This window comes from Macrotis lagotis, chromosome 6 (assembly GCF_037893015.1).
Source record: "Macrotis lagotis isolate mMagLag1 chromosome 6, bilby.v1.9.chrom.fasta, whole genome shotgun sequence".
In the NCBI taxonomy this organism is placed as follows: domain Eukaryota; kingdom Metazoa; phylum Chordata; class Mammalia; order Peramelemorphia; family Peramelidae; genus Macrotis; species Macrotis lagotis.
Genome location: NC_133663.1, coordinates 43,808,296 through 43,828,979, shown reverse-complemented (window position 1 = coordinate 43,828,979; position 20,684 = coordinate 43,808,296). Strand labels below are relative to the sequence as shown.

At 37.8% G+C, this 20,684-nt stretch overlaps 1 protein-coding gene and 1 long non-coding RNA gene across 6 annotated transcripts in view; one reads left to right on the top strand and one right to left on the bottom strand.

The window, feature by feature from the left end:
* Window positions 1–13,297, top strand: part of LAMP3 (lysosomal associated membrane protein 3) — a 32,795-nt gene extending 19,498 nt beyond the window's left edge. For 2 of the 4 annotated variants that reach the window (XM_074191030.1, XM_074191026.1), the window contains exons 4-7: window positions 648–705; window positions 3,507–3,677; window positions 7,075–7,236; window positions 12,016–12,103. In XM_074191030.1, coding sequence (XP_074047131.1) covers window positions 648–705; window positions 3,507–3,677; window positions 7,075–7,214 — 369 coding nt within the window. In that variant the 3' untranslated portion in view covers window positions 7,215–7,236; window positions 12,016–12,103. Of the gene's footprint in view, window positions 1–647; window positions 706–3,506; window positions 3,678–7,074; window positions 7,237–7,961 lie in introns of all 4 variants that reach the window. The other 2 variants (XM_074191027.1, XM_074191028.1) reach the window with 2 other exon arrangements.
* LOC141490770 (uncharacterized) overlaps window positions 1–20,298 on the bottom strand; it is a 37,944-nt gene extending 17,646 nt beyond the window's left edge. Inside the window, exons 1-3 of one of the 2 annotated variants that reach the window (XR_012469337.1) lie at window positions 19,466–20,298; window positions 8,033–8,140; window positions 7,225–7,379 (exon numbers count right to left, since the gene is read on the bottom strand). This is a non-coding gene — a long non-coding RNA (uncharacterized LOC141490770). Of the gene's footprint in view, window positions 1–7,224; window positions 7,380–8,032; window positions 8,141–8,264; window positions 9,641–19,465 lie in introns of those variants that run through there. The other variant, XR_012469336.1, reaches the window with a different exon arrangement.
* Window positions 20,299–20,684: the final 386 nt, after the last annotated feature.

The window sequence follows — 20,684 nt, the reverse complement described above, 5'->3', positions numbered from 1 at the left end:
TACATTTTTAAATATATTTAAGGACAGTTTTCGGCATTCATTTTGTAGTTTTTTCCTTTCCACCTTTCCCTCCCCCCTCCAGGATATCAAGTAATTTGATATAGGTTATATATTCATTTATACATATTTCCATATTAATCACACTCTGAAAGAAGGAGATCACTAGGTTTTAAGGTAAGAAATATTTTGTCCAACCTCTGAAAGAAACAGAACTATCCCTATGAGGGACACTGGGAGAAATACAAAGGTTAAATACACTGCTCTTCCTCTCAGGAAGCTTAGAATCCAATCTCTCTGATGAAGGCCTCCTCTCAGATGTCACTCTGGAAAGGGTCAGATCAATTTCTTTGCTTTAAGGGTTACTGATGGGGAATAACTTAATCACCGGACACAATAGAGCTCCCTTAGAAGAATCCCAGGCACCAGTAGCAGCCACTTTGGGGTCAAGGAAATCCCTTAAATCCTACCCCATAGATCACCATCTATTCTCTGACTTTGAGGTATTCCCCTTTCCCAGATTAAGTCTCTTTGGACTCATGTTGAAATTGCCAAGTCTCTGTCCATCTTCCTTACCAAAGGGGTTTAGTATCTGAAATCCTGAGGAATTCTGATTTATAAAAAAGGTTTTGTTGTTTGTTTTTTAACAGGTAAAACAATCATATCATATAGAAACAGTGGAGGCCTCTTTGAATATCTCATCCTCAGGTAAGTAAAATATTTGTGAACTGGGGGGGAGAGACAAAGACAAAGACAGAGAGAGCAATACAGAGAGAGAGAGAGAGAGAGAGAGAGAGAGAGAGAGAGAGAGAGAGAGAGAGAGAGAGAGAGATACAGAATTTCAACTCTAACCTCAAGTCTAGCCCTTTGTCAGGAAATAGTGCTGCTGTATTATGCTTTATTTAACATTCTCTGCTAAGAACTAAAAGCTGTGGGACAAAGATCTTTTGGATATGAGTTAGATAAATTCAACAGGGGTCCAAAGGCTAACATTAACAATCATTTGTTAAGCAAAGGCTCACTGATATCTCATGCACATATTAGCCAGCAAATAAGACCTATCTTAACATAAACTGGTTTATGTTGATCCTAGTCATGGGTGAAAGTTTAGATAATGGTCTTAACTAATTAAAAATTTGATCCACTGAATCAGGATTAAAGGAAGACAAAACTGAGACTGAGCACACAGGATGCTGAGTTGATGAAGGGAGAATAACATAGCTCCAGGGCTACAGGAGCAAGTTATGGGATATGAAGTGTGGTAGAGTTACATGTATAATGTGGGACATTTGTTAAATGTGTTTCAGGTATAATGCAGAACATCTGTTAAATGTGGAAGGAATACTCCTTATGTATAGATCTGGTCATTATCACTGTTCTGATTAGAAAAAAAAACAAAAAAATCAAAACTTCAATAATTCCCTATTGCCTTTCTTTTTTCTTTTTAAGGTTTTTTTGCAAGGCAAATGGGGTTAAGTGGCTTGCTCAAGGCCACACAGCTAAGTGTCTGAGACAGATTTGAACCCAGGTACTCCTGACTCCAGGGCTGGTGCTTTATCCACTGCACCACCTAGCTGCCCCTCCCTATTGTCTTTCAAGTAAAAGTCAAACCCATTTGCCAAATATTTAAGATGCCCCACTGTCTCCAGTCTAGTCTGCTTTATATGACTCCTCTGTTCTCTGTCCTCTAACCAAATGCTGCCAATCTCTGTCCCTGAAAATACCCTGGACTTTCCTACTTCTGTGTTCTCACTCATATGTTCCCTAAACCTGGAAATGCCTAACTTCCCCTTTTTTCACCTGGTGAATTCTTATCCATATAAATAATCATAATCATAATAACTAATGTTCATATGGCACTCCGTGCCAGATTCTAAGCATTTTACAATTATTATCTTAGTTGATCCTCTATGAAGAACGACCCTGTAAAACTGGGTGCTATTATAGCCCTCATTTTATAATTGAAGAAACTAAGGCAATCAGAGTTAAGTGATTTGCCCAAGTGACTTACAAAGCTATTAAAGGTCTGAGGTCAAAGTTGAATTCAGGTCTTTCTGATCATAGGCTCAGTATTCTATATACTGCACCTCTTAACTGACTGCCACCTCCTCCATGAGGCCTTCCCTGATCCTTCACAATTCACTACCACTACCATCACCAATTTCCTTAGGCATTTATTTCGCACCTTCTTGATGCTTTTATCATCTATTCATTTGTGATACAATGATTTGTAAAGTTTTCCTATCAGCTTTGTTGTTGTTCAGTCATTTCAGTCATACCTACATCTTCGTGTCCCCATTTGGGGATCTTCTTGGCAAAGATCCTGGAGTGATTTACCATTTCCTTCTCCTGCTCGTTTTACAGATGAGGAACTGAGGCAAACAGGGCCAAGTAACTTGCTCAGTACTTACACAGTTAGTGTCCAAGACCAGATTTTAACCCAGGAAGACGAGTTTTCCTGATTCCAGACCCCATGTTCTATCTACTCTGCCATCTAGTTGGCCATCATATCTCCTTATTAGATGATAAGTTTATGAAGACAGGGTTGATGCTTTATCTAAATTCTGATACTCTTAGCACTTAGAACAGAATTCTACCATTAGAAGTTTAATAAATATATGTTGGAATGAACTGAACTGACAAGCTTTCCATGGTTTCTTTCTAGCTATAAAATGACTCCATCTATCAATAAACATTTATTAAGTGCTTATCACATGACAGTCACTGTACTAAGCCCCTGTCCTCAAGGAGTTTATACTCTAATAAGGAGAGTAGACTTAAGGTAATCTTAGAGCTGAGGATACTAGTTGCTGGATGGCATAGCAAAAATCTCCTGCAGAAGTTGGCAAGTGAGTTAAAGAAGGGCTTTTAGGGAGAGGGAAAGCATTCTAAATGTATATAGGCAGTGTAGATCAAAGGTTCCTAAGTTCCTGTGTGTGTGTATAACTGAAATTTTATAATCTACGATTATTGAATGTAGATGCCTACAATGCTAGGTAGATGAACATACTAGTTCTGCCATCAGAATTTTAAATAGCTATAGAAAAAATCCCAACTAACTCTTGTTTCCTCTTTATTCTTTTCTGGTTTAGATGGGATTTACCCATATATGAGGTGTCAAAAAAAAATCTCCCAAATGCCATAGGAATCCTTTCATTACCACATACTAGTTCACCTTCTCCAAGAAACAAGATTATCTAACTTCCCACATTTCCTTCCACATTGGGTGATTAAAGGGGTACCTGACTGATCCCTTGGATGACTGTTATTATTTGAACAGACAAAAATCACTCAGGGCACCTACTAAAACTAAAAAGTCTATGCTTGCATCCAGAGATACAACATGATGAATGGAAAGAACTATGAGGTTCAGGTTCAAATCTAAGCTCTAATTTAGCTATCATGTGACCTTGGCAAGTCATTTTCCTTCTCTGAGCCTCCCATTTTCTGATTATGATCTCTAAAGTCCCTGCCAGCACTAACCTTCTGATCCTTTTTGGTGTTTGCAGCAAAAGTCTACAGTGGCCTGAAAGATAGACTGACAATGTTTGAGACCAAGGTGGGGCACTCCTTCAAGTGTATCAGTGAACAAAGTGTTGAATTGTCATCCCATCTCCAGTTACACACCTTCAATGTTCAACTCCAAGCCTTTGATTTTGATGGTGAACATTTTGGTAATGGTAAGTTGGGAGGAGGAGGAGGAAAAACAGTTTATATAGACACAGCCATGACAATGGGCACTGTAGAAACTCTGTGTGTATGTATGTGTATGTGTGTGTTTGTGTGAACTTAGACCAGTAGGCATCTGATATTATTTGTCCTTCATTCTTGAAGAAGACCATGACATCAGAGAGGTGATACCATGACAAGCAAGTGAATTGGATTTAAGTGAAGGGGATACTGTGCTAAGTCACCAATCTCACTTTCTTCTCTGGAGTCATTTGGGTCCAGTAGGCAGATATGAAACAGGACAACTAAAGCTAAACCTGTATGCAAAGTAATCAGGTTGAGACTTGCCCAAGGTCACACAGTTAGTGTCTGAGGCTAGATTTCTTACTGCATCAACTAGTTTAGGGACAATACCTAGTAAACATCTATTTGTATGCTAAAACACATCTTTCTGCACAGAATGTTATTATTCAGGTAGTCAGGATGTGACTACCCTCTTCATCAACATTATCCTTACATATACATATATATATATATATATACACACACACACACACACACACACACACACACACACATTCAAACACATAACACATAACACAGACCTCCCCATCACATAATTTAACCCTTGTGTATACATTCTTTCATGCTCAAACAAACCTCCATTTATTTACATTAATCACACTTAAAATGGGAAATATGTATGTTTTAAAGAAGGCAGTGTGGTGCAGTGAAAGGTATGGTGGAAGGAAGAGAACTCCTAAGTTGCAAACGTGCTTCTGCAACTTACTATTAAAGAAAAAGTAGTTTAATGAGTTAACTTTTCTGGGCCTTCGTTCCCTCAACTGTAAAATGAAAGAATTATGCTAGCCACACAATCAAATAAGCATGGTCACATTATATGCTTCTGACTTGGTTGTACTGGGAGAACCTTTTTGAGATCTTTTAACACTTCTCAACGTAGATCCCAAATCTATGCTTAAAGGGAGTTAAGGGGCAGCTAGGTGGCATAGTGGATAAAGCACCAGCCTTGGAGTCAGGAGTAACTGGGTTCAAATCCAGTCTCAGACACTTAATAATTACCTAGCTGTGTGGCCTTGGGCAAGCCACTTAACCCCCAAAACCTAAAAAAACCTAAAAAACAAAACCAAACCCTAAATGGAGTTAAAATTCAGTCTCTCTCAATTACAGAACCTAGTTCACTCTGATTATTAGAATTTGAAATTGCCATTATAGAAAACTGATCATTCAAAACAACAGTAAAGCATTTTTAGAAGTCACTCCTTCTTAGCTATCAGCAGTCTCCATTACCAGTCTTAAAAAGGACTTTCTCCTAGTCATTTATTTTCTGGCCAATTTCTGCTTTGATTTAACCACCAAGGTGAGAACTCAAAATATGGCTTAGGATTTTGATATTTTGATATTCTTAGAAATTTTTATTTTAGTTTATTTTTCAAGAGATAACTGGTGAATTCTTTGATTTTCATTTTACTCTCTCTTTCTACTAAAAATGACCAGTTTTCAGTTTTGATGTCTTGATTTTTTTTGGGGGGGGATATTATTTTGGGGGAAGTAATGTTTCATGGGGGAAATCATGGTAGTCTGGTGATTCTTAAATTATCTTTCTTTAGCCTGTTTTCCAGGTCAGTTTTTTTTTAATCATAGATTCTTTTTATTTTCATCTATTTTTTTCAAACTTTTAAGTTTTGTTCTATTTTTTCTTGCTGTCTCATGGAGTCATTAAGTTCAGTTTGGTTAATTCTCATTTTCATGGAGTCTTAGAAAAAATTTCCAGCTTCTGTTATAAATTAATTATTCTCTTTCCAATTAAATTTTTATCTCTTATTTTGGCTAAACTTTTTCTCTGAGGCTCAGCTTGTAGTTGTTGTGAAATTATTCTTTTATTCTGTATTTACCTCTTGACTCATAATACTCCTTTGTAGTGTCAGGTGTCCCCTTTTGTTTACTCGTTTCAACAATCTCAGCTTTTCATTTTGGTTGTTCATGCCATGGTCAGGTTCTGTCCCATAGCACACTCTTGGATGAGGCAGTTGTTAGTGCACAGTCATTAGTTAATTCCAAACTCAGTTTCCTGGGCTCTATCTAGTCTTTGGCTTCTACCTATCTTTATGTATTTCTGTGTTGAGTGATAGTTGGCTTCGATCTCTACAATCTGCTGATTCCAATTTGGGCACTATTGTGGGCCAGCAGGTTGTTCCCTTGAACTCATGCCAATTTTCCAAGTATGACAAGTTTTTCAGAGTCTATGGCTCCTTACTGTTTTTTTTTTTTGTGCTGTCTTTGAATGAAACAGATTAATGATGTTCCAATTTAGATTTCTTGATCATTATTTGACCTTCTTTTTTTGGTTTGTTTTGTTTCTAGAGCAGATAGAGGAGAACTTACCTGAAAGCCTCTATTTTCATGCCTTCCTGTCCAATGATATTTGCCCCAGGTTTTTATCAGTTCTCCAAAAATGATCTAACATAAGTATCTTAGAGCTATCAATATACATACTCAATCTGTTCCTCAAAGGAGTATGACAGAATAGAGGACTATTGGCTTCAGAGTCAAAAGACCTTAATAAAGCATTCCTTAGCCACTTACTAGCTATGTGACTTTGGGAAAGTCCTTTTACCTCTCTGAGTCTTTGTTCTCTTATCTGTAAAATGAATGGGTTGAGCTAGATGACCTCTAAGATTCTCTCCAGCTCTAAATTTAGGATCGTGCCATCTCTTAATTTCATTACATTCACTCTGATTTCCTAGTCAATCATAAGGATATATGACACAGATATTATGGTACAGTGAAAAGAGCATTAAATTTACAATCAGGGGGTATGGATTTAAACCTTGCCTCTGTCAAGTACTAGCTGTGTGATATTAAAAAGTCCCTTCGGGGGGCAGCTAGGTGGCACAGTGGATAAAGCACCAGCCTTGGAGTCAGGAGTACCTGGGTTCAAATCCGGTCTCAGACACTTAATAATTACCTAGCTGTGTGGCCTTGGGCAAGCCACTTAACCCCATTTGCCTTGCAAAAATCTAAAGAAAAAGTCCCTTCATCTCTCTGTGCCTCAGTTTGCTCATCTGTAAAATAAGGGGGTTGGGCTAGAAAGTCTCCAAGATCTCTTCCATTCTAAACCTAATATCTTCTGAAGTTTTTTAAAAGTGATGTTAAAGCATTCCCTCCTTCTGCCTACTATACTGGAAACAGGTTGGTGCCTTTGTCTTACCCTACCCCTGGCAGTTACCACTGACTATCCCATGACTTTGAGAAAAAAATCACTAAATTTTCTAGTTTTTCTCCTTTCCATTTCCTCATGTGTAAATTTCAGGCTGACAAGTACACCAGCTCCTCCTGGCTGTCCCTGCCTGGTTTTAATATTTCTCACTCTAACTTCAATTGCAGCGGATGAATGCTTCAGTGATAAAAACAGGAGAGCAATACCTGTGGCTGTGGGCCTGAGTATTGCACTATTGCTTGCGGTTTTGCTTACTGCATGCCTGGTTGCCAGGAAGCGGCCCGGCAGAGGATATGAACGCATCTAAAAGCACCTACCTTCTTCAAAATGTGCGTAGAAAGTTCCATGCCTTCCTAGAGTTCAGCAACAGGATATTAGAAGGATAGTCTGGGGCACAACTGGGAGAGAAGGGAAGGTAGAGTCCCTTCTACAACTTACTTGGGCATTTCTTATTTCCATAAAGGAGTAAAGGCTGTAGAGTGCAATAAAGAGCAGAAAGCAAAATGAGTCAGTAATGAGATGGGCACCCTTAAAAGGAAGAAAATTCATAATTTAGAAAATGTGTTCTCCAACTGTGCACATCATGCTTCTTGTATATTTTACAGCTAATCTGAATCTTTTTGTATTATTAAGAATATGTACACTTAAACATGTCTATATGGGCTTCTAGAAATCTTTTAAAACTTTAGATTCAGAATCCAAATTCAATTTCAGTTTATTTCAGTTGGCAAATTGACAATTTTTTTAATTGATATTTTATTTTTCCAATTACATTCATTCAGATACATATGCCTATTTTTAAGTTACATAATTTCCTTCCACCTCCCTTCCTACCTCCTCCCATCAGCATTTAACAGTCTGGTACATACACATTAGTGTTTAACATGTTTACAGATTAGTCATTTTCTGTATGAGGAATTAGGACTAAGGCAAAAGAAAGAAAACCATGAGATAGGAAAGAAAGACATAAGAGAAATTTTAAAAATTGAATGTAGTGTTCATTCAGATTCTGTAGGATTTTTTATTTTCTTTTGCTTTGTTTTTTTTCCCCCAGATGTAGATAGCATTTCCCCAGCTCTCTGAACTTCGGGAAGGAGATACATCCATCAAGGTTGATCAACTCACCATGTTGTTGTTAATGTGTACAATATTCTCTTAGATCTGCTCTCTTTGTTCAGCATCACTTCCTGTTATTCATTCCATGTTTTTCTAGAGTCCAACCATTCATGGTTTCTTATAGAAAAAATTGACAAATTTTACAAGAAATGAGTGTACTGTGAAAATGAATTAGTGAATTGTAAAAAAAATCTAAATCTAGTTAGGCATTAAAAATTTTTTCTAAACTTTTACTTTTTACCTTAGGATTCAATTGTTCTTTATTCTCTTGATCCTCTTTCCCCATTTTGTTTACTTGTTTCTGATATGTCCCTTGTCTCTACTCTGTTTCCAGATTTCTTCTTTTATGTTTGGGGACAGCTTGAGTATACTTTTTTCCTTTTGTAAAACATTAAGACATAATCAAAAGTTGAGGGCCAGTATGATTTCCTAAGGATGCTCTCTTTCTTTTGCAAATATTTTAAAGAATTATAAAGCAATGATGCTGGCACAAATTGCATGTTAAGTAGAGGAAAAATTTATGTTCCAATATGCAACCTACCTTTTTCTGAAAAATAGTTTGTATCTAAATATGATGACCTAGAATTTTGAGGCAATGGAGGGTAGTGGACAGAGTGAATTACTTGGACAACTTAAGACTATTAACTCAATCACAGTTCTTTTATACCACTTGAAAGTCTACAGAGAAAAGAGAGAATGGGCTTCTATATACTAAAGGTATTTTTTCCAACTTTTTTTCTTGAGAACAAGACTTTTTTTTTTACCACCCTTGGGATTCAACTCATTATTTGTCTTAGAACATTCACAGATATTGAGAACTCGGTTATTACAGCTGCAATTAGCAAATTTACTGGCTGTCTTTTAGAAGAATTTCAGTTCCCTACACCCAAAGGGCAACAAAAATGAGCATACCCTTTGACCCAGCCAATACCACTACAGGTCTATACCCTGAAGAGATGATGAAAAAGGGTAAAAAACATTACTTGTACAAAAATATTCATAGCAGCCCTGTTTGTGGTGGCAAAAAATTGGAAATCAAGTAAATGTCCTTCAATTGGTGAATGGCTTAGCAAACTGTGGTATATGTATGTCATGGAACACTATTGTTCTATTAGAAACCAGGAGGGACAGGAATCCAGGGAAGCCTGGAGGGATTTGCATGACCTGATGCTGAGTGAGATGAGCAGAACCAGAAAAACACTGTACACCCTAACAGCAACATGGGGGTGATGTTCAACCTTGATGGACTTGCTCATTCCATCAGTGCAACAATCAGGGACAATTTGGGGCTGTCTGCAATGGAGAGTGCCATCTGTATCCAGATAAAGAACGGTGGAGTTTGAACAAAGTCCAAGGACTATTTCCTTTAATTTAGAAAAAAAATGATATCTTATTGTCTGATCTTGTTATCTCTAAGACTTTATGTTTCTTCCTTAAGAATATGATTTCTCTCTCATCACACTCAATTTGGATCAATGTACAACATGGAGGGGCAGCTAGGTGGTGCAGTGGATAGAATGCTGGCCCTGGAGTCAGGAGTACCTGAGTTCAAATGCAGCTTCAGACACTTAATAATGACCTAGCTGTGTGGCCTTGGGCAAGCCACTTAACCCCACTGCCTTGCAAAAACTAAAAAAAAAAAATGCACAATGTGGAAACAATGTAAAGTCTGACAAATTGCTTTCTGTGGCGGGTTGGGGGAGGGAAGAGGGAAGTAAGATTAGGGAAAAAATTGTAAAACTCAAAATAAATAAAATCTTTAATAAAAAAAAGAATTTCAGTTCCCTAAATCTCTTGGAAATAACAGGAATGGAATAGGGTCTCTGAAACCTCCAGAAGGCCTTGAGTACTATCATAATGTCATGAAATCCCACATTGAGTTACTTATAATTGCATGCTCAGATGTCTGTGCAACCTTTCTCAATCAATGGCAAACCAGATTTCCTAAAGTAACTTAGGACTGATAGAACCATCAATAGAAAGCTCAGTAGAGGAAACAGTAGAACAAATACCCACTGAGGAGTCAGAAGATCAATTTTTAAGATCAAATCTGACCTCAGAAAATCACTACCAATGTCAGTATGGTCAAGTTACTTAACAACCCAAGATTTCAATTTCCTCATTTATAAATGAAGCAATTTACAGCTTCTAAGGTCTCATAGCTCTTAAATATGACAGATTTTGAGGATGAGGAATGGAGCTCAGATACCAGTCTAGTTTCATTTAGCTACTGAAGGAGTACCATACATGATATTATGAATTTCCCATAGTATCATATTGAAATGTCAGTAAATACTAAAATTGCTTTGAAGATATATTATCCATTTGTTTTGTCTTATTGTTAACCTTGCTATAACATTCCCAAAGCAAGACTAATCTTTTATTACCCAGAAATTTTTCCAGACCAGAATTTTATTGATTAAATGGGATATCTGGAAGGATGCAGTGTAGGTGGGAAAAAAAAAGAATATAAAAATGAGTCAGATCTGTTTGCTATCCACTTCTCTTTTTTTTAACAATCAATATTATTTGATGCTGGTTACCACAGAATCCTTAACCTCCTCTGTAGAGGGATAAAATTGGATTAGATTAGTTCTAAATTTCCTTCCAACTCTAAATTCTAAATTTGGAAGAATGATTCCATTCTCTTCATTAGCCAAATGTTTCTTAAATTGTACTTGGAGCTGAAAGGGATCAAGGAAGAATTCCTAGTTGGCAATGAAGAGTGGAACTAGAGCTTAGAGGTGTTTTGGTTAGAGTGATATCAAACCACAGGTTATAAGAACTGGTCTCTTTATTCCTCTCAGATCCTGCTTTGGAACAGGTTTCTAGCTTTGAACTTGTACTCTAATGCTATGTAATGAGGGGTATGAAGGAGCATAGAGATGTGCCAAGAGAAGCAGAATGATACAAGGGTAAAAATCACTCCACTAGGCCATGATGGCTCTCAAACATCTAGTGGTCTTGACATATAGTTGCTGAGAGAAAGAGGACTACTTACTATCTCCCTATTTCTCAATGAATTAGAAGTTGCCCATCTAGTTTGATTTCTGGGAAGCCTGGCTATACTTTTTGTTGATTGATGTTTATTGGCTGGACCTTTCCCAGGTTATTTAAAAACAGGATCTTTGGTTTCACCAGACTGCTGAAAAGGTCTACATATTCAAAATAAGATGACTAGACTAAAATAAACTTAAAAGTTCCCTTCCAGTTCTGTGATTTTGTATTTGTCTGCATTCAGTCACTTAATTCTCTGCTTTGCTAAATGATTTAGAAAGAAAGAACACAATGGTTTTGTTAGAAACAGGTATCTTTTTTGAAGACAACTGTAGATTAGGGTTTTTTTAGGTTTTTTTGCAAGGCAATGGGCTTAAGTGGTGTAGATTAATTTTTAAAGTATGAATCACAGTTCATTGGAATAAAGTAAAACACAGATTTGTAAAGTTAGGTAACATCCTCTTTTTTAGCTTTCATTAACACATGGCAGTGAAGATTAATGGGTAGAGGGCTAGCCTTGGAATCAGGAAGATAAGGATGCAAGCTCTACTTTTGATTCATACTGACTGTGTGACTCTGGGCAAATCATACAACCTCTTAGTGCCCCAAGTAACTTTCTAAAACTAAAAGTTATAGAAAAGTTCCAGAATGGTCAAGGAAAATTATACATGGGAGTTCTTCATATGGATAAAACTCCCCCCCACCACCACCTCACTCCACAAAAACCTAATTCAAGACTGCTTTCTAACATTTTTGGTTCCATTGAGAGAAAAAAAAAATCAGTGAAATCTAAATATTATTACAAAGTAGAAAATATGGGTGATCTAATGTTTTCAAAATACTGCCCATCCAGTGATATAAATGTTCAATAATATTTGAGATGCTTCTTTCTTTGCAGAGAAAAAGTCCACAGAGGACTCCATGTTATCTGGAAGAGCAAGTTGTCATTCAGTCTTACTTTTTGCCTACCATCTTGTATCTGTTTCTTCTTTTAGTGATCGAGTGCCCATCTGACTATACAATTATGATTCCAGTGATTATTGTGATCGTCGTTCCTCTCTGCATCCTGATCTTGATTTTCTGCAGAATTCGTATGAGGAAAAACTCACTGGGATACCAGAGGATCTAGTCGGTATAAGAAACCTTAGAAAGAAATTAAAGGGCTTTCCTAACCTTAGGGAATTTTCTTACAGTACATTCTTAAAGTAATGATCATTGCTGTGGTCTCAAATCCAATATTTCCCGATTTTATTCAAGTCACTATTCAGTAGAAGAGAGAAAAAAATGTTCACATGATTTAACTGATGATTGAAAAGCACTATTTGGTTTCCCCTGTAAGAGACATTCCATCCAAAGGAAACAAAAGCACCAAAATAACAAACTACTTTCTAAACTGGAGCAAGCCTTTGTACCTGTCCATCACACGGTTGACTATTAAAGGGGCCCATGCTGTTTGTGGTTAGTTTTTCATTTGTTCAGAAGTGGCCTCCCTGGTCAAAAGTTAAACTTTCTTTTTGTCTTTGGCATTATCAAAGCTACTCTAGGCTTTGGGTTTTCTCATCTGTAAACTGGGAGGATTAGTCTCTTGGCCTTTAAGATTCCTTCCAGCTCCAAATCCATGAGCCTATGAGCTCCCTGGGTCTCAGTTTCCTCAGGTGCAAAATGACAGATTAGTTGCAATGACTTTCAGCTCTAGATCTGTGTTCCTTTTGAATTCTGCCAAGAAGAACACAAAGACAGTGCTTTTGCTGGCTCTTTAGTCTGTGATATAATTATTCTAATTGAACTTGTTCTCTCTTTTTCTACTAGTAAAATTAGTATAAAAAGATATTTTAGGGTATTTGAGCTAGAATTTTGAGTCAGGTAGTAAAAATAGGGGAAAAAGTCTATATTTTATATGCATTGATATAAATGTCTGTTTTTCATTTTTCTATTCCTCCCCCTCCTTCCTGGAACAAGTTTTGTACATGGTTGGAATTTAATAAATGGTTGCTGAAATGAACCGAATAGAATGGGGTCACTAAGAGTTGACACAACCGAAAACAACTGAACAATAACAAGGTTTGTATTGTGAGATAATGGGGTCTGCGTCAACCCTGAGTCTTAGACAATCACACTCACTAGTTTTAGAGAGCAATGGGTTTTTGTTTTGTTTTGGGGTTTTGATGCATGAAAGATGCAGGTAGGAACAATGAAAAATTTCCTCACAGGAAAGGTTTCTCAGTAGGCAGATGATGTTAAATATAAGATAACTTCTGAGCTGTCCAGAAAAAAAGAGCTGGGGCTCCTTTAAAGGATAGTTAAATGGATTCTATTCCAACACTCTTTAATTCTTGCAAATGCTTTTTATCTAGTTCTTTCTCAAAAGAGCAGCACACCATCTTGTGGCCAAGTAAATGAGAATGTTCCAAAGAAGCTTACTACTTCCCACTCTATTTATTTATTTATTTATTTGCTTGCTTATTTATTTATTTATTAATTTTAGGTTTTTGCAAGGCAAATGGGGTTAAGTGACTTGCCCAAGGCCACACAGCTAGGTTATTATTAAGTGTCTGAGGCCAGACTTGAACTCAGGTCCTGCTGACTCTAGGGCCAGTGCTCTATTCACTGAGCCACCTAGCTGCCTCTACTTCCCACTTTAAAGGCAAAGAAATATGTTCACCTCACAACACAGAACATCCAAAAATAAAGTTAAGGAGTTTAGAAAATAGATTATGAACTTAGCACAAAGAAATGCAATAATTGAAAAAAGGAACTTCAGTTATCTCAACATATTCTAGAACTCTGCAGCAAATAATGTCTTAGATTATATTGCTGATATTAAAACTAATAACCTGAAGCATTTTGACTTCTTTCAAAAATAATTATTTTTAACATTCATTTTTAAAAATTGTATTCCAAATTCTTTCCCTCAAGGCGTGGCTAGGTGGTGCACTGGATAGAGCACTGGCCCTGGAGTCAGGAGGACCTGAGTTCAAATCTGACCTCAGACACTTAATAATGACCTAGCTGTGTGGCCTTGGGCAAGTCACTTAACCCCACTGCCTTGCAAAAAAAACCCTAAAAAAAAACCTTCACCAAATTCTTTCCATCTAGCCCTGCCCCCACCCATTGAGAAGGCAAGTGAATATCAATTATATATGTGAAGTCATGCAATACATATTTACATATTTCCATATGAGGTTGCAATCAAAAGAAAAAAACAAGAAAAATAAAGTTAAAAATTATATTTAAATTTGTACTCAGGTTCATCCATAATGTCCATGAAAGCAGATAGCATTTTTCATCACTAGTAAAATTCACATGAGTTCAGTTATGCCAATTTAGTCAAAAGGTGCTCCAAGGCTGAATTCTAGGCCTTCTCTTGTCTCTATATCCTCTCTCCAGGTGGTCTCATCACCTTTAGAATTTTCTTGAATCATATTGATCAGAGTGGCTGCTTTTCGCAATTGATTATCCTTACAATTGTGCTATTACCATGTACAGTGTCCTTTGCTCACTTCACTCTGCATTAATTTAGCAGGTCTTCCCAGGTTCTTCTGAAAGCTGTTTATTTCTTTTTGGCATAAGGGTATTCTGTCACAATCATATGCCACAACTTCAGAAATTCCCTGATGGATTGGGAGTCCCTCAATTTTTAATTCTTTGACATCTCAAAAAGAGCTGTTATTTTTTTTTTGTATAAATAGATCTTTTCCCTTTCCCTTGACCTTTTTGGGATGCAGACCTAGTAGTTGGGTCAAAGTATATGCACAAAAGACTGATCCTTCATCTGAAAGATGACTGTCTACCTGAAAGTCAGTGTGCCTTCAGAAAGAGTGGAGGACCAGTCAATATGGTATTTGCTGCCCAACAACTCCATGAGAAATGCCGGGAGCAGAACAAACATTTGTAGATCTTACTTCTGATACCATCAGTCATGAAGGCTTATAGAAAATCATGTTTAGCTTCCTGGAGAACTCAGTATTATACATCTATTTCATGACTGCATGCTTGCTCGGGTTCTCGATAGTGGATGATGCTCTCACAATTTCCCAATCACCAATGGAGGGAAAAGTGCTTTTTAAATTTAGCATGATATTTTAACACCTTCTCTGAGGATGAACAGTCATCCAGGTCCGCTACCAACCTGGTAGTACAATCTTCAACTTGAAAAAACTACAAGGCAAGACCAAAGTAGAAGGAGTATTGGTACAAGGTCTTCTGTTTGCAGATGACTGTGCATCAGTGCAGCCTCTGAAGTTGAGATGCAGCAAAATATGGACTAGTTCTCTGCTGCTTGTGCTACATTTGGTCTAACACCAAGACAACACAGGTGCTCAATCAATCAGCACCACACCATCCATATGTGGATCCACTGTTTACACCAAATGGAGAGGTTTTGAATTCTGTGGACAAGTTCACTTACTTTGGCAATGTCCTTTCCAGGGAGGTACACAGTGATGATGAGGTTGATGCACCCATTGTTAGGAGCTAGTTCAGTGTTTGGGAGGCTCTGTTGTGCTGACCTCGTGGCTATATGCCTGTGAAACCTGAACAGTCTACTAGCACCATGTCAAGAAACTGAGTTATTTCCACTTAAATTGTCTTAGGAAGATTCTGAAGAATCCCTGGCAGGAGAAGGTTCTTTCTTAAGCTAAACTGCCAAACATACAAACATCTCAGAGTGCAACTCTGATGGGCTGACAATATTCTTAGAATGCCAAATGTACACTTGTCAAAATGACTATTTATGGAGAACTCACTCAGGGTAAGTACTCACAGAGGGTCAGAAAAAGCAATACAAGGATACTCTAAAGGTCTCTCTGAAGCACTCTGGAATTTTTTTGAGCATCATGAGACACTGCATAGATCAGCCAGCATGGAGTATCCTCCTCAGAGAGGAGGCTGTGCTCTAGAAGCAAAGTAGAATTTCAGTAACTCATAGGAAATGTGAGATGTTCAAGTTTAGAGACCCATCCCAAATGTTCACATGGATTGTTTGTGCCCTACCTGTGATAGAGTATTCCAAGCTCATGTTGATCTCTACAGTGATGTCATTTTGGTCTTCTTTGATAATGAAGGGTAAGAACCAACCAGCCAACTAACCAATATGCATAGTTGTAGCTCTTTGGGCATAGTTCTCCAGAATGATTGGGTCAGTTCACTAATCCACCAACAGTACATTAGTATCCCAACTTTTCCACATCCCCTCCAGAATCAAGTGATTTAGAGTATTGTTATATGATTTAAATAACTGATTATTTCTTCTGAAAACTGCCTATTCATATCCTTTGATCATCTATCAATTGAGGATAGCTCTTTTTTTGTTTTTCAAATTTTGACTCCATTCTTTATATAGTTGAGAAATGAGATTTTAAGAAAAATTTGCTGTAAAAAATATTTTCCTGTTTCTGATTCTCTTTCTAATTTTGACTATATCAGTTCTGTTTGAACAGAAATATTTTTAATTTCATGTAATCAAAATTGTTTTACTTTCTGTGATCCTCTCTATCTCGTTTGGTCACAAACCCCCTCTTGTCCATAGATATAATTTTCCATTCTCCTCTAATTTTCTCATGTCACCCTTTATGTCTAAATCTTGTACCTTTTATCATGATATATACAGTGTAAGATAGTTGTCAAAGTCAAGTTTCTGCCAAATTGCTTTCCAGTTTTCCCAGAAATTTCAGTCAAATAGTGAGTTCTCATCCCCAAAACTTGGCAAGCACTAGATTACTATGGTTATTTTACAACCACATATTAGAGAATTTTGAAATTTTTACAAAATAAGGGGAAATTTTCTTCTGGATGTGATTCACCCAAATGAAGAGGAAGTGGTTATGACTGATGTGGTGATGATGATGATGATGATGTTTGTCCTTCATTTTCAAAAAAGACCATGACATCAGGGGAGGTGATACCATGAGAAGCACATGAATTGGATATGAGTGTGTGGGTGTGTGTGGGGGGGTGCTGTGCTAAGTCACCAGTCTCACTTTTTCCTCCAATGTCACCTGGGTTCAGTGACCAGATATGAATGGGAACCCTGGGGGGAAGTAAAGCTTCATCTTGGAATTTCTAAGAAGAGACAAGCCAGGAATTATTGGTATGAATTCTACATTTGTGAGAAGCAGACTTCAAAGGGTTCAATGAAAGGATATATTAAGATCCCATAGACAAAAGTCTCTATGGGGAAGTCAACTGAAAGGGATGATAAACATTTGTGGAGGGAGGTTCCAAGGCAATGTGATTAAGTGACACAGATAGATAATTATTAAGTGTCTGAGGTCACATTTGAACTCAGGTTCTCCTAATTCTAGAACCAGTGTTCTATTTACTGTGGCACCTTAGCTATCCCCATGTATACTTGCTGTTGGCTTTTTTAAATAAACTCTTAAGTATGAAATTCTGAGGATATAAAGAAAACAATTCCAGTGATAATGAGAAAAGTGAAATGTCTAAAGTAATATAGATTCACATGGAAATCACCCAATCAGATTTTTTTTTAAAGGAATAAAAGATAGAAGCAAGGACAAGTAATGGAAGATGCATAGAAAAGCATGACACACATCTATAAGACTATCAGCACTAAAAACATAAAATGAACTAAGGCTGGCAGGGAATGCAAAGAACATTGTGTGTATATGTGTGTGTGTGTGGGGGGGGGGGTGTTGCTATATTGTGGGGAAAAAAGATTAAAGAAAAACCAGAACCTCTTCTAAGGGTAAATGGGATAACAAATGATAAGGACAGAAGTTGGAACTACTAGACTCAGTTTTGTTCTTATTTTCTCTGCCAAGGAGAAAGATCTCTGGATTATGACCCAATAGCACATAAAGCTGATTCACAGAATCAGTAGGGAGATAACTGAACAACTAACTATTCCTCATGAATTCAAATCTCCATGCCCATATAAACAAAACAATGTCCCTAAGGTACCAAAAGAACTGGCAGACATGATTATGTGATGTTCAAATCCCAACCTCTCTGATGATGTCCAGTTTCACATTTCTAACTACCTTTCTAACATCTTGAACTGGATGACCAGTAAACATCTTAAATTCAACATGCCCAAACCAAATTCATTATCGAAACCCTTCCCTCTCCTACCTTCCTGTTTTTGTAAAGGGCAGTGCCATCATCCCAGTTCCTAAAACTCATAACCTAGCAGTCATTCTGGATTCCTCACTATCTCTTGCCCAGTCACATCTAAGCTGTTGCCAAGGACTCTTAAATAAGCTTCATCCTCTTCTCTGACACTGATGCTAATCTGGAGCAGATTTTCATCACTTTCCACTGGGATATCTGCATTATTCTGCAGATGGTCCTACCTGACTTAAGTCTCTCCCCACACCTGTCTATTTTCCATTCAGTCACTAAAAAGATTTTCTTGTGTAAAATATGGATCTCCCCTAAAATGAGGAAAGGTTCTGGTTAAGATTGACTTGTTGGAAATAAGTAAGTGTTGATCTTTCTAGAGTTTGTCATAATAAAGGACAAAAGTTGCCAGAGGTTTTGACTTTAAAAGAGCAAAACAGAATTTGGTTAACAAGTATGTTTAATGATATTTTTTCTAAGTCAAGGGCCAGTAACCTTATCAATGCTCCTAAATAGCAGAGTCCATAGTGAGCAATGCATGAAAAAAGTAACACATTTCTATAGAAGGAGAATCTTTAAAGACCTTAATTTATCAGACAAATATACACCTAGAGGGGTTTCTAATGAGATTAGAAAACGAGTCCTTTGTTTTACTTTACTTAGGGAGTCATCTCCTAGAATCCTTCTCAAATGCTAATTGGCTAATTTACTAAAAGCTATTTCGGTTGGGTCTCTTCCACTCCTCAATTCCTAATCTGATCAATATGTTTGTCCTCATGCCATGACAAGCAATATGAACTGGATTTGAGGGAGGGGGAGCTGTGCTAAGTCCTCAACCTCTCTCCTCCAGAAAGTCATCAGGATCCAGTGGCCAGATATGGATCAGGTCGACTGGATATGGTCCTGGGTGTGAGGCAATTGGGGCTGTCATTTGCCCAAAGTCTACCCCCCCCCCCCCCGCAATCCTCCAAAGTCAGTGCTCTATTCACTGCACCTAGCTGCCCTTATCTGATTAATAGGAGTATTTATGAAATAGGGGAATTTCCAGTCACTTGTTATAGAAACATAAGTTAAAACTTAGTCACTTTTGATATGAGAAACCAAGTCCAATCATGTCAATAAGTTTAACTAATCAATAAAACCCAGTGGCTATTTATTTGCCTGCATGATCAAATAAAAAGTCCTTCATAATTTAATGCCTCTCTCATTTTCCAGTCTTCTATGGCCCCAAACTGACTGATCCAGTGAAGTCTCTTTGAGAACAGTATACCATTTTCCCCAGCTGTTGCTCATACTTGGAGCATGCTCCCCCCTTCAACTCTGCCTACTGACACTGGTTATTTTCACTTACAGTTAAAATCTCACCTTCTCCAGGAAGCCTTCTCTAACCTGTCTTCATTCCAGCTCCTTCCTTCTGTGAATTACTTCCAGTTTTTCCTCTGTAGAGCTTGCTTTGTACATATTGCTTCCATATTGTCTTCTCCATTAGATTGTAAGCTCCTTGAGGACAGGGACTGGCTTTTGTCTCCTTTTGTATTTCCCTGTGCTCTTATATACATTTATATAAATGTCTATATATGTCTGTTGTAGGCACTTAGGTGGTGCAGTGGACAGAGCACCAGCCCTGGAGTCAGGAGAACCTGAGTTCAAATCCAGCCTCAGACACTTAATAATTACCTAGCATCATCATCATGTATGTCTGTTTTTCATTTTTTCTATCACCTTCCCTTCTGGCAGTCTTGTACATGGTTGGATTTTAATAAATATTTTCTGGATTGAACTGAATTGAATGGGGTCACAAACAGTTGGACACAATTGAAAGCAGCTGAACAATAAGAACAAAATTGAATAACTAGCATTGTATTGTAAGACAAAGGCTCTACGGCCTCCGAGGCCCCTTACAGCTTGGAGTCTGGGGGAAGTTCCTCCCATCACTCACAGAAACAAAAATTTAGTCATTTTGTCTCTTTCATTACAGGTGACCTCATTCTCCTCATCCAATAACTGGGTCTGTCTTTTGTTCCCATAACTCCCTAATCTGGTTTTATATATGTTCATATATATAATCTATATAGAGACATATATATGGACATATTTATATGCAATATATCTGTATATGTGGACTATAAATATAATTATCTACCTATCAACTCTCAATCTCTCTGATCTATCTATTCACCTATCCATCCACCCACCCATCCTTCCATCCACACATCCATCCACCCATCCTTCCACCCATCCATCTACTCATCCATCCATCCTTCCACCCATCCACCCATCCATCCACTCATCCACCCACTCATCCACCCATCCATCCACCCAACCTTCCACCCATCCATCCATCCACCCAAACTTCCACCCACCCATCCTTCCACCCATCCATCCTTCCATCCATCCACCCATCCTTTCACCCATGCATCCATCCATCCATCCACCCATCCTTCCACCCATCCACCCACCCACCCATCCATTCAACCACCCACCCATCCATCCTTCCATCCATCCCCCACCCACCCACCCATCCATCCATCCCCCACCCATCCATCCATCCACCCATCCATCCTTCCATCCATCCCCCACCCAC